The sequence below is a fragment of the Triticum urartu genome, chromosome 6A (assembly GCF_056163025.1).
Source record: "Triticum urartu cultivar PI428250 chromosome 6A, HENAU_Tu73, whole genome shotgun sequence".
NCBI classification, from domain to species: domain Eukaryota; kingdom Viridiplantae; phylum Streptophyta; class Magnoliopsida; order Poales; family Poaceae; genus Triticum; species Triticum urartu.
Window position 1 is genome coordinate 567616705 of NC_141878.1, and position 14247 is coordinate 567630951.

The 14247-nt window shown below is 41.3% G+C and overlaps 1 protein-coding gene across 7 annotated transcripts; it reads right to left on the minus strand.

Moving 5' to 3' along the window:
- Positions 1-5213: 5213 nt before the first annotated feature.
- Positions 5214-12199, minus strand: LOC125515120 (putative CCR4-associated factor 1 homolog 7). Of its 7 annotated transcripts, XM_087528884.1 has the most exons (8): positions 11139-12199; positions 9994-10408; positions 9772-9848; positions 7465-7652; positions 5971-6067; positions 5783-5853; positions 5551-5598; positions 5214-5467 (listed from the first exon to the last, which is right to left on the minus strand). In XM_087528884.1, exon 1 carries the CDS (start codon positions 12104-12106, stop codon positions 11237-11239), a length of 870 nt encoding a protein of 289 aa, XP_087385010.1. In that variant the 5' UTR covers positions 12107-12199; the 3' UTR covers positions 5214-5467; positions 5551-5598; positions 5783-5853; positions 5971-6067; positions 7465-7652; positions 9772-9848; positions 9994-10408; positions 11139-11236. The 7 variants fall into 7 exon arrangements, with proteins under 7 accessions (XP_087385010.1, XP_087385008.1, XP_087385011.1 ...); XM_087528882.1 differs by having other exon boundaries at positions 5214-5598; positions 7465-7535; XM_087528885.1 differs by lacking the exon at positions 5551-5598.
- Positions 12200-14247: the final 2048 nt, after the last annotated feature.

Here is a 14247-nt window from a genome sequence, read left to right on the forward strand (position 1 = left end):
GAGGGAAGGACGATGATGATGGCACGTCTTCGTCTTGCTCCAGTGCTTGCTATGGTCTCTAGGTGGTCCACGAACCAGGTTACTATTATTTTACTTCAATTTCTCTATGCTCCCCTGATAGATGATGAATAGATTGAAAGTTTCTCTCGCAAAATAAATCTATGCTCACAATGAATATAACTAGCTGAAGCGGATTAGGAAAGAAGGTCCAACCTTCACAATTTTAAGGCTTGGGTGCAAACTGATTAGACCTTAGCCTAGTTTTTCTTCGAGGAGTCTAGGAGATCATCTCCTAAACTTGTACCAATAAGGGGCAGCTGCAAAGTAAGCATGTAAGTGAATGAGGTCAAAAGGGTCTCATAATTGAAGATTTAATTGCTAAATGAAGAACGAAGAGCATATTGTCTCAATTTTTTGACTGGATCCAAACAACAACACTGGTAAATTACATCACTCAATAACCTTCTTGATTATTCAAAGCCATCAGTCCTACCATTTATATCTATAGAAGACATATTTAAGAAGCTGGCCATAACCAAATGAGGAGAAGAGCCCATTAACACCGAAGCAATCAACGATCTAATATTATGGATTCCAAAATTCATGTTAGCTCAACAACAACATCAGAAAGCACATTGCATTTCCTAATATATGAACAGAGATTGGAACCATAATCCTGGTTAGCAAAGGGTATGACAATTCCTATTATCAAAGAGAGAAATGATACGATTTTTCTCATTGCCAATTACATAATGTCATGCATCCTCTAGAAAGACCAGTGCCACATTTCCTTTATATTGATAGCGTAAGTAAAAGAGAAACCTTCTAGAGGTGCTCTCTCTTTCATTGTTATAGTGTACAATGCTCAGTGCTTAGGTGCCGTCACATATAGATTCTAAACATATTGATGACAAAAGAACAAAAAATAAAACACCTTTTTGCCTTGACGATAGAACATTGAACTGGGCTCCAAGTCTACTGATAGCGTCCAAATATAAGGGTCTTTGTCAAAGCTTCGAAGGTGATATTAAACAAAAATTCAGCTCACTAGGATAAATAAATTAGCACTGTAAGTTATACCAATAAGAGTTCATTGCTTAACAGTTGCGGTTTTGAGCAAAGTGAATTTCTGCCTTGGTTACGAGAAATGATTATTTCTTAACACAGGTGATGGTTATGATATTGTAGCGGATCTCCATGGTGGCTAGTAAAAGAGACGAATATGAGAATTTTGTAGGCTTCATACTTTTGGAAGAGCTGTATTAGGTGGCTCTTATGCATCGGTAATGTATGAGATATTTTTTCTCTCTTTTAAGACTTGTCTCTGGGTACTATAGTTATTGACCTTCAATATCTCTAGTGTTCGATGAAACTACAGAATGTTGGCTCTACTTAGCTCATTTTTCTTCTCTATGGGGATGGAATGGCATCCATTGGTGTTTATTTTCATGAACTTTGTAACGGTGAACTATGTTTGCGACGTGGATGTCTTGATCTTGTGAAAGTGCAACTAATCCCCGGATGGTTTTGGTAATTCATAACAACATATAGCTCATTGATCTAATATCCATTCAAGTTAAATATTTCAGAAAGTTCAATGATTGGCATGGCATGGATTAGAGATGTGGACCCCTCAAGATGCTAAGGATAAAGATTGGCAAAAGCTCAAGACTCTTCATTTTTATTTTAGTGATCCAAGATCACATTGAGTCCATAGGAAAAGCCAATACTATTAAAATGGGATGAGGTGTTGCTTAATGGTCTACTTGCTCAAAAGTGCGTAGTGATATGCTCCAAAGCCCCCATCCACTTTCTCATTTCCAAATATGTCAAAAACCTAAAGTCAAACTCGGCCCCACCGATTTGATCTATCCGGCGCCACCGAGTTCTTTTGACATAGCCACTGCCAGAAACCCTAGTAAATTCGGTCTCACCGACCGGGATCTCAGTCTCACCGAGATGGCAATGCAAACTCTCTGTTTCCCTTCGTAACGTTTCGGTCTTACCGAAATGAGCGATCAGTCCCACTGAGTTTGCCTGACCAACACTCTGTTTGCTCGTTGATGAAATCGGTCTCACCGAGTTCATGCAATCGGTCACACTAAGACAATGTTTTGCCCTAACCCTAGCACATCGGTCCCACCGAGATTCCTAACGTTCACATTTTGAACTGAATCGGTCTCACCGAGTTCTCCTATTCGGTCTGACCGAGTTGGGTCAAATGCGTGTAAAGGTTAGATTTTGTGTGGAGGCTATATATACCCCTCCACCCCTTCTCTATTCAAGAGGGAGCCATCAAAACTTGCCTACACTTCCACTACTCATTTTCTGAGAGAGAACCACCTACTCATGTGTTGAGATCAAGACATTCCAATCCAACCACAAGAATCTTGATCTCTAGCCTTCCCCAAGTTACTTTCCACTCAAATCATCTTTCCACCATAGCCAAATCTGTGAGAGAGAGTTGAGTGATGGGGAGACTATCATTTGAAGCACAAGAGCAAGGAGTTCATCATCAACACACAATCTATTACCTTTTGAAGAGTGGTGTCTCCTAGATTGGTTATGTGTCACTTGGGAGCCTCCGACAAGATTGGGAGTTAAACCAAGGAGTTTGTAAGGGCAAGGAGATCACCTACTTCGTGAAGATCTACCCGAGTGAGGCAAGTCCTTCGTGGGCGATGGCCATGGTGGGATAGACAAGGTTGCTTCTTTGTGGACGCTTCGTGGGTGGAGCTCTCTGTGAACTCGCGCAGCTGTTACCCTTCGTGGGTTGAAGTCTCCACCAATGTGGATGTATGATAGCACCACCTATCGGAACCACGCCAAAAATCTCTATGTCTACATTACGTTTGCCTTCTCCAAACCCTTCCCTTTACCTTCATATGCAATGTTTTACTTTCCGCTGCTACACTCTTAGAATTGCATGTGTAGATTGATTGCTTGACTTGTGCTAAGTTGCTAAAATCTGCCAAGACTTAAAATTGGGAAAAGGCTAGATTTTTATTTGGTCAAGTAGTCTAATCACCCCCCCCCCCTCTAGGCCTACTTTCAATCCTACATCTTGCTACAAAGTCAAAAGAGCGATACAAATCTTCCTTCCTTTTCAAGGAAAAAAGCAAACATAATTCATTGTTTGGTAAAAGAATTGATAAAGATTTCATTTGCACTAACCTTCCCAACGACCAAGCACATGATCAAGGAATTATTAGCTATTGACCTACCGAAGGACCAAGGACTACAATCATTGTCTAGCACCAAAGTCTAAGGACGTCCCTAAGCAAAAGAGGAATAACTTACTTCTCATTTTACTTCTCCATCTTTGAAATATCTAGAAGGGCATCCCTAAGTCTTCTAATGACTATATACGACGCTTTTGTGCCTCTACACACTAGGTATATGGCTAGGAATCAGCATGGAAGGCACTAGGAATTGTCAATGAATCAGTGGAATCACAATATGCACTCTTGGGGTAAGCCAGTCATCGTGCCTCTCCCTCCTACTCCATGATATGAGCCACTACCCCTCAAACTTTTCTACAACTAGTCGGCATGTCTCTCCCTCCTACTCTACCGCGTCAGCTACTCTTTTATTGACAACCTAAGTAAAAAAGAGCAGCTTTTAGGAGGTTCATTCTCCTTTATTGTTACAGTGTTCAATTCTCGATGCTCAGGTGCCATCACATATAGGTTATGTTCCTCGTTTTTCTTTTGTTGCGCTTTGGACGCTTTTTTTTGTTTGTTGTCTCGTTATCTCTATGATAGTGGAACCCTGTCCAAATTTTGGAACGTATGGGAAAAAATCACATATACGTTCTAAGCATACCGATGACAAAAGAGCAAAAAAAAACTTTTTGCCCTGACGATACAGCATTGACCCAGTGCTAATGTTAGCATTCAAACAGAAGGGTCCCTGACAAAGCTTCGAAGGTGATATTAAGCAACAATTCAGCTCACAACCTAAAGACAAAATAGAACTGCAAATTAGACTGGCAATAGTGCATTGCTCTTTAGATAAGGTTTCAAGCACAGTGAATGTCTGCCTTTGTTATGAGTAGTAGCAAAAATTACGGCTATGTTATTGTGGCAGATCTCCATTGTGGCTAGTAAAGAGACAAATCTAAGAATTTCGCAGGTCTTCATACTTTTGGAAGAGTCGGATGATGTGGCGTGGCTCTTATAGCCTCGGTGATGTATGAGATATATTTTCTGCCTTTAAGACTTCTTGTCTCCAGCTGCTATAGTTATTCATCTTCAATTTCTCTGGAATAGATGAAACTAGAGGATGTTGGCTCTACTTAGGACATTTTCTTTTCTCTCTGGGGACGAAATGACAGCCATTTGTATTTATTTTTGTGAACTTTTTAACAATGAACTATGTTGACTAGGTGGATCGTTTTGATCTTGCTAAAAGGTAAAAAGAGCAATACAAACCTTCCTTTTCAAGTAAAAAAATTCAAAGAAAATTCATTGTTAGGTTAAATAATTGATACAGGTTTCATATCCGCTGACCTACCCAAGGAGCAAGAACATAATCAAGGAATTATTAGCTATTGACCTACCGAAGGAGTAATGACTACATGTCACTGTCTAGCACCAAGTCTTCCATAAGAAGCCGAGCATCTCTAAGAAAAAGAGTAGTCTATTTCTCATTTTTACTTCGCATCCCTAAGTATTCTAATGGCCATATGGTAATTTTGAGTCTCTACACACTAGGTATATGATTAGGAATGGGCATGAAAGGCATTAGGAATTATCTATGCATTTGTGGAATCACAACATGCACGCTCCTGCTCAGCTAGGCGCCGTGCCTCTCATTCTTACTCCACCACATTAGCTACTCTCCCTCAATCTCTACTGCTCTGCTTGTCTCATATGCTACGCTCTCATGCCATCTTTAGAAAGCATCGAGGCGGGATTTTCTTTCTTGGCCAGAATGCTCTCATAGCATAGATGTGGTATTTGCTTTCTGGCTGCAGGGCTCTCATAATCTCATATGCCATGCTCTCATGCCATCTAGGAAGCATCAATCGGGTATTACTCTTTGTTCCTAGTATGGAACGTGAATCAGAGGAGACAGATTCACAGCACTGATGCCGAGGACGACAATGTCAGAAGGATGCATCTAACCTGACAAAAAGCTGATCATCACAATGGCTTGGAATTCCACTCAAAATAAATGGCTTTGAACGGTCCTTCAACCCACAATCGACAGAAAATGGTGCTAGCAACTGTGGATTGCTGAACTTTGCCAAATCATAATTTCTGATACAATACTATGCAAGGATTAGAGATTTCGCACATCTTACATAAATATCAGTCGCAGAAACGTCATCCTTAGCATTCACACTACACATCTTACAACTGCACAAGTGTTACACATGTTGAAAACCAAGCTGTCGCTACAGATGGTAGGCCTTACTGCTGGCGATGAGCATTGTCACGGTCAGAGTAATGCAATGATGGTCCTGTTGAACCAATGAAACTGCATTGTAAGTGAAATCATGCGCACAACTTGGCAAGATGAGTAGAGCACCAAAGTTGCACCCACTTTTTTTATTGAGAATGACCCGCTAGACAAGTACAGTGCCAAGCAAGCCTGCATAAACATGGACGATTATTTTGTAAAGTTTCTGGCTTCATTGATCTGTTCTTTCTAAGCTTTCTTTACATACTTCTATCAGCCTGGCTCTCTTAATAAACAAATAAAAAAGGACAGACGATTCAAAAATTAAAGCAACTATGCTCATATCAAGTTGAATGGAACAGAAAGATGGTCTAACCTTGATATATCCAAAGCTTGGATGCAAACTGATGTGAGCTAAGCCTAGTTCTCTCCATGAGATTGTCATGTCTGCTAGAACATGTAAATGAATAAGGGAAGGGGCTTAATGAAGAATCGAGAATATACTGCCTCACATTTTTCTTTGAATGAACGCAACAACGCAGGCAAATTACAGCCCTCCATTACCTTTAATTATGCAAAGCCATCAGTGCTGAATGATCTGTCATTTTATCTCCAAAAGATACATTAAAGCAACTGGCCATAACCCGGCCATAATAAGAGCCTGTAAGTACCAAAGCAATCAACCCGTCTAATATTCTACTAGGTTGCAAATCAAAATGACTAGTAGGATGCAGAAGCAATAACATTGCGCTGAACCTGTTTAGATTTCGCAGCAAAGGATGTAAATTGCAGTGAGAAAACTCTCCTACTTATTCAGTTATTAAGTTTATTAGCATCAGAAGCAATAGCTCAGGACATATATACTTATGAACTTTGTAAGCTCTCTTTACAGACTTCTATTATACTAGCTCGTTTATAAACTGACAAAGGACAAACCTATTAAAAAATTAAACCAACTATGCTCACAATTAATACAACGAGTGGAAGTGTATTAGGAAAAATGGTCTAATATTGATATCTAAAGCTTAATCCCTCCCCAGACCCCACCTTGTGTGGGAGCTTCTATGCACTGGGTCTGTCCTTTATTGATACCTAAAGCTTAAAAGCAAACTGATTAAGCTAAGCTTAATTCTTTCACGCAATAGATCATGTGCCAAAAGCCCAGAGCATGTAAATGAGTCATGTGAAAAGGGCTAAATGTACAATTGAGAAGATGTTGTCCCCTTCAATTTTCTTTGATTAAACGCAAACAACGACATGAGCAAATTCATCTTGTTCGAGGGAATGATAAAGCTGTTGTAGCCCTAACCTACCAGAGGACCAAGCTCATAACTGATGGATTCTTATCTATTGACCTACCGGATGATGAAAGACTTCATGTCACTGCCTACTACCCAAGCCTTTATAAGGAGCAAGACGCAAGGAAAGGATGAGTAGTACTAGTATATTTCTCATTTTACTTGTCTACCTTGGAGGCTTGGAATTATGCAGTTCCATTTTATGAATTATTTGTTGTGTCTCTGTGCAGTAGGGATACGAATTTGATAGGCATAGGCATAGAAGACACCAGGAACTACCGATGGACCACCAGGATCACAACCTGCAACAGGTGGACTAGCTACGGCGACCGTCATTATCATCTGGTGCGACTGACCCATAGGTCACGCTCTCTCGTGCCATCATGAGGAATCAGCAAAGGGACGAAATGGGAATCAGAGGTTGGATGGAATGGGAATTGGACAATATTTTGTCGATGCAATCATGACTGGCAAAAGACGGCTAGAAAGTTAAACCAGACATGTTTCCGCTTGCTGGATAGAGATATCTATGTAAAGATCAGTAATAGAAATGTCTTCCAGTCATCCTTAGAAAATATTTTGTCGATCCAATCATGACTGGCAAAAGATGGCTAGAAAGTTAAACCAGACATGTTTCCGCTTGCTGGATAGAGATATCTATGTAGAGATCAGTAATAGAAATGTCTTCCAGCCATCCTTAGAAAACCACACTACATACATTGCTACTTCACAAGCATTACACAGTTGAAAAAGCAATCACCTCGTTGTTGGAGATGGTTGCTGCTGGCACCTTGGTGATAACGATGACATGGAGGGGTTCATTTTGATACACTAACACAATGTAGCCTCCCTCAGTAAAAAATATGCACAGATTGGCAAAATAAGTATAACGCCAGAACTGCACCCGCTTCAAGAATGACATGCTAGACAAGTACGTGTCGGGCATACCTGCAAAACATGGAAGATTATATTGTGAATCTCTTGCTACCCAAACTTATCAGGCTTTAGTGATTTGTACCTGATAAGGTCACTTTACAGAATTCTGTTAGACTAGCTCTCTTAATCAACTGACGAAGTAAAGACCCTTTGGGAAAAGAAAATAAACCAAACTATGCTCACAATGAATATAACAAGTTGAAGCGAATTAGGAAAGATGGTCTAACCCTTCACGATATTTAAAGCATGGATGCAAAATGATTCCAGCCAAACCTAGCTTTCTTCCATTTAAATGGAGATTTAATTGCTAAATGTAGAATAGAGAAGAAACTGTCTCCATTTTTTTTACTGGATGCAAACAACAACACTGGCAAATTACACCTCTTAATTATGTAAAGCCATCAATCCTACCATTTTTTATCTCCAAAAGACACATTTAAGCAATGGACTATAACCAAGTGAGAAGATGCTGTTAGCACCAAAGCAATCAGCAACAGTCATATAGGTTTCAAAGCAGAAAAATGTGTCAAAGGATGCAGCTTGTGATGAGAACTCCTGCTTGTTCAGTTGTTGACAAAAATGTAAATGAAGTGATGAACCCAATGCATATCTCTTGAATATAGTTTGGATAAGTAAATACCAAATCCAAGTGTTGCAGGAGAGTAAGTTACTCCCTCCATTTCTTTATACAAGGCCACTTCGTTTTTCGTGTCAAACTTTGACTTATAGTTTTGGTCAACAAAATATGGGTTATATGTCATAAACAATATATCATCGGAAAGTTCTTTGAAATGTACATCCAATGACAATACTTTTTGTGGCACATAACTCACTTTTTGTTGGTGAAATTAATGGTCAAAGTTAGACATAAAAATATGAAGTGGCCTTGTATACAGAAATGAAGGGAGTAATTAGCATCAGCAGAAATAGCAGAAGGCAGATCTACTTATACTGATCCGAATCATGAAAAAACATGTCCAGGATGAAATTAAATTGCTGGGACTTCAAGTTCTGTGCATGATCTGTACTTGAACATATGAACTATATAACACTATAACAGTATGAATGAATTTGAAATATTGTGTGCAGTATCAAAAAGAAATATCTCTAACTGAAATCACATGTAGGAAAAAAATTACAGCAATTCCCACATGAAATTGATTGGCCAGCACCAGAGAGAAAATAGATACTAGAACTACCGAGTAACAGAACAGTTTAGCCAAAAAATAATCCATAAACAATACATTTTTCTATCAAGTGGTGATATTTATGAGCTACTATTACGGATACCAAATCATGTTATCTTGTAGAAAATATTAGAAATCATTTTGCATAATAATAACTGAGATCTCAATGGAAACCAAATAATAAATAGCTAAAGATGGTGTGATTGGAATCATAAGATACATTCATTCTCATTCCAAATTATGTGATAGCGTTCTTCAGGACAGTGCTATATTTACTTTCATATTGGCTGGGTAAATTAAAGATTGGCCTTGAGGAATATCCTCGTTAACATCAGAACATTCCCTCAAAATCAGAACAAGGAGGGTGAAGTTTTCTCTTGTAATGTTGTAAAGTGCACGTTTCTGAAACCTTAGATAGATGTACTTTCACCCCAGTCTACTGATGCAGCAAGAGTGGTTCTTAACATATCGATGACAAAAGAGCATCTCCTTTCCTATTCCTACTCATAGGATTTGAGATACATGTCATCTCATTTCCTATGACTTTCCTATTCCTACGATTTTTCTACCCTATGAACCAAAGAAGGCCTTAACTTGTCAATCATTTCGCCCGCTAGCTCAGTTGTCACCTCTTTCTGTCCTAAATTAATCCGTTCACAGAGTTATAATTCAAAGAGAGCATCATCATCAATGTGCACAGGCACCATCATGAAGAACATGGAAGATTAATTTTGCAAAAGTTCTCGCTAATCAACCTTGTCAAGATTCGGCGGTCTGTACTTTGTAGGGTCCCCTTACAGAGTTCAGTTAGACTAGCTGTATTAATGAACCGACAAAGCTCTCTTAATGAACCAACAAAGTAAAGATCCTTCACAGAAAAAATTAAACCAAGTATGCTCATAATGATAAAACAAGTTGAAGCGAATTAGGATAGATGATCTAACCTTAACAATATATAAAGTTTGGATGGAACTGATTTGAGCTAAGCCTAGTTTTCTTCCAGGAGATCATCTGCTAGAACCTGCACCAATAAGGAAGAGCTGCAAAAGTAAGCATGTAAGTGAATTATAGGTGTAAAAGGGTAAATGGAGATGTAATTGCTAAATGTAGATACTGTCTCCATTTTTTCTTTGACTGGATGCAAACAGCCACACTGGCAACTATACCCCTCAATTATGCAAAGCCACCAGTCCTGCTGTCTACCTCCAAAAGACACACTTCAACATTCGAAGATAACTCAGTAAGGAGAAGAGTGTGTTAGCACCAAAGCAATCAACAGTCTAATAGTAGAGGTTTCAAAGCAGGAGAATGTGTCGAAGGATGTAACTTGCGATGAGAACTCTCCTAATTAGTCGGTTGTTGGCAAAGAAAGTAAATAAATCTAATGCATTCTCTTGAATGTAGTTTGGAGTAGATACCAAATCCAAGTCTCACAGGAGATTAAGGTAATTAGCATCAACAGCAATAGCTTATTATCTTAAGACAGATATACTTGTTCTGATCAGCATCGCATCATGAAAAAACATGTCCAGGATGAATTAAATTACTGGGACTTTAACTCCTGTGCATAATCCGTACATGCTACAAATAAACAAAAATAACAGTATGAACAAATTTGAAATATTTTAGCAATAACAGCGTAGTAAAAAAATGCAGGAACTCACGCATGAAATTGATCGGCCAGCACAAGGCAGGAAGTAGATATTAGAGAACTCGTGAGTAGATAACAGAACACTTTAGCCAAAAAAAATCCATCAACAACACATTTTTCAATCAAGTGAACATATCTACAAATTGCTATTATGGGTACCAAGTCATGCTATCTTACTGACAGCATCAGAAAATACTTTGCATAATAATCACTGAGATCTAAATGGAGATTAACACTTATTCTCATTGCAAATTATGTGGTGGCATTCTCCAGAAGGACAGTGGTTACTACTTGCATATTGACTGGGTAATTAAAATATTAGCCTTGAGGAATATACATGTGAACATCAGAACACGGATGGTGGCATTTTCTCTTGTAGTGTTATATAGTGTATGTCTCTGAAAACTTAGATGTACTATTACCTACATATAGGTTTTAAACATATCAATGACAAAATAGTCTTTTTGCCATATTGAACTGGACTGAAGTTATTGGTCAAACAGGAGATATAGAGGTGATACTTTTCTATTTAAGTAATATGCAAGAGAAAGCTAACAGCATAAGCAGAAAACACTAGTTCAATGGAAACAACTGAAAAACACTACGTTCAAATTACATCCAACAAAATGGAATTGACTAATTGAGTGAGACAAGCTCAACCTACAAAGTTGGCATCATTTTGCCTGCTAGCTCACTCGCCACCTCTTTCTGTCCTAAATCAACCCATTCACAGAGCTATTCGAAGGGAGCATCATCCATCAATGTGCACTGACACCATTCTCTGCGTTGAGCCCATACAGCACGCCTGCATATTTCTCGGTTGATCCAGCAAAGAAGGAATCCTTGAGTTTCCAGAACGCACAAGACGTGACCAGGCTATCGGACCCGGCCTGATGTGACTCTCCAACACGCTCCACATCGAGCAACTCGGCGAGCTTGTTCAGCCCGCCGTGCAGGCTGTTGCAGAACTTCATGAGATGCTTGATGTCATAGACGGTGGGGAAATATATCTTCATCAGCTTGAAGAACCCAGCCTGTGTGTCTGGGAGGCTGTTACAGGTGAGGATTTTGAGCAGGTAGCCGAAGTCGTATCCCGCGTGGAAGGTCACCCAGTAGACGGCGTCGTTGAGCACAACGCCCGAGGACATGAGCAGCTCCGCAAATCGGCGGGCGTCGACGCCGCGCTCGGCGTTGCGGCGGAAGTCGATGCCGCTGTGGCGGAGCAGCTCGATGGAGTCGGTGGCGAAGATGTCGCGCTCGTCGTCGAACTCCCGGAAGTTGAACTGCCAGACGCATCGGCGGCGTCCGGCGCCGAGGGCAGGAAGCTCGCCCGTGGGGCCCGAGAAGGTGAGCCCCAGCTGGATGAGGTGCAGCATGTCGACGTTGGCCTTGAGGGTGGCGTAGTTGTAGTCGGCCGGGGAGCGGAAGGCGCCGACGGGGCGGCAGACGATGCCCGGGAACTCGGTGTCCATGGCGACGAAGGGGAACTCGTCGACGACGTCGCGGATCAGCGCGAACTCCGCCTCCAGGTTGTCCGCCCACACCTCCCGGATCTCCACCGGCTCCTCGCCGTCCACGCCGCCGTTGGCCTTGGAGATCACCGCGGCCGCGAGATCCGACATCGCCATGGCCGGCAGATTTCCTAGGGTTTGGTCGGATTGGGATGGTGGGTGGGATGGGGGAAGGCTCTGGATTTTTTAGACCCGGGGGAGGGGGTGGTGGGGTGCGTGGTGGCCAGCCAGCCAGAGGACGCGCTCGCTGGTGCGGCGTCGCCTCTATCGCGAATCGACGGCTGGGATGCAAATACATATATAAAAACAAACTAAACAAATAATGATTAAGTTCATCTTAAATGTCGAAAATCATTCCTCCCTCATATGTTCGAAAATCAAATGGACGCCCAATAGGCTCCACAAAATTCAATCATTTGGACAGTCCAGCCTCTCTCAAATCTAGATCATATATGAGGGAGAAATTTCGCTATCCGGACTATTCGTCATGTTTTTTTTACTATTATCATAGTAAGAAAGGCTTCTACTGCATGTATATTACTAGGAATAAACTGAATGTCATTGAGAAACAGTATAACGCAGCCACCTAGGGCTCTACACAGCGATTTAACGCTTTGAACCGTTAGATTAATTCTTCAACGCTCGTGATCGCCCGTCATCCCACCCGCGCGTCCCCGCCAGCCCAACGTTAGCGGGCTGCCGCTCCGAAGACTGACCTGGACGACATCTCATTCACTGATGCAGCCTAATTTCCGATCCTAATTGGACGGTTGCGATCAGTGCGGGGCTCCGAGGCGCAGCTCGCCTCTGATTTGGGCGGACTCCTGCTACATGCAGCGGTGGTGCCGGCGGCGCTTTCTTTGCTATCAGTGTGCTCGCTACTGGGAAAGGGGGGTGAACGAGAGACAGTGCCCCGCCGTCGCCGCGTCCCTCCAGCGTTCAGATCCTCTCATCACTAGCTCTACGGACCTCCACGGCGGTGGATTTCTTGCGGATCAGGGAGAAAAGGTAGGAAAGGAGAGACCGTTGTGACGCCGCTGCCACCACTTCTAGCCCTCAGCCCTTTCCCCATTGCTATCCCTGTTAATCCCATTCTCCCCAGCGTGCACACTACGGGAAACAAACACACCTAAGACGGTGAAAAAAGTACAAGCGGTGCACGTCCCTTTTCCTTCTACTTCCTCTCAGCTTCAATCGATGGGACGTGCGTGTTTTCTATGGTGCAGATTAGAGTCTCTGTTTGGTTTTTGAATGTATCTTGTTTACTAATCCTCACATATCAGTACGAGTTTGTCCTATGGTTCCCATGTTCATGCGGCGTACTGACCCCGGGCCTCATTGTCACTTTCCAATGTAGAGGGTAAATGTTTTTTCTTAACTCTGATTTGATGTTGCTATTTTGTTTCCTTGCAGAGAGATATGTTCAAAGATATCCCCCATCCTCCCATTCATTAGATCTGAAGTATAAGCCCAGGGTTCAAATCGAGGGGACAAGTAAAGCGCCTGCTAATATGGTACAGTACTAATATTGGCAATACTGTGTTCGACGTCATCTCCCCATTATTCATGTTAGAAGTAATCAGGTGACCGTATCTATGGTCCTGCTCCCTGTGTTGATTGCAGTTCTCCTGGAGCCAACAGGTATCAAAAAACTGCCCCTGCAGGTATAGATACTTAACCTCTTGAGTAGAATGTAAGTAGCAAGAGCTTAAATATTTAACTCCTAGGATGTTTTTCTGCTTCGGAATTGGACGTTATCTTTTGCCGGTAACATATATGTGCTTGCACAAAAAAGTAGGTTAAACCGATGCTAAGTATTCAAGCTGACATATGGCCTCTTGGTCTAATTAGAATTGTTCATTTTATATTTATTATTCAACATTTTCTAATTATTTCATAAATATATATTATTCTTGTGTTAGAATGGGCGGGCGCGGCAACGCGCGTCTTCATGATCTAGTATTTACAAAAGGGGGGGCACACTACTATCAAGAGTGTGAGGGTAGAGCAAACAACAAAAGTTTCAACAATCTACTAGCTTATGTGATGAAGGCTACAAAAGCATTAATAAAATGTTTCTTTTTAGCAGACACTCTAAAGCTTAAGTTTGCAAAGTCAGTTTTGAATCTTTGTTTTCAGGATGAGATGGAAGGGGGATCCACCTGAAGTGATTATTGTTGCGCCCTTTCCACATGCTCCGGACAGTCCATGGTCATTTTTTTAGGTTGCAGCTTTTTCATTTGACCGACAAGTTCAAA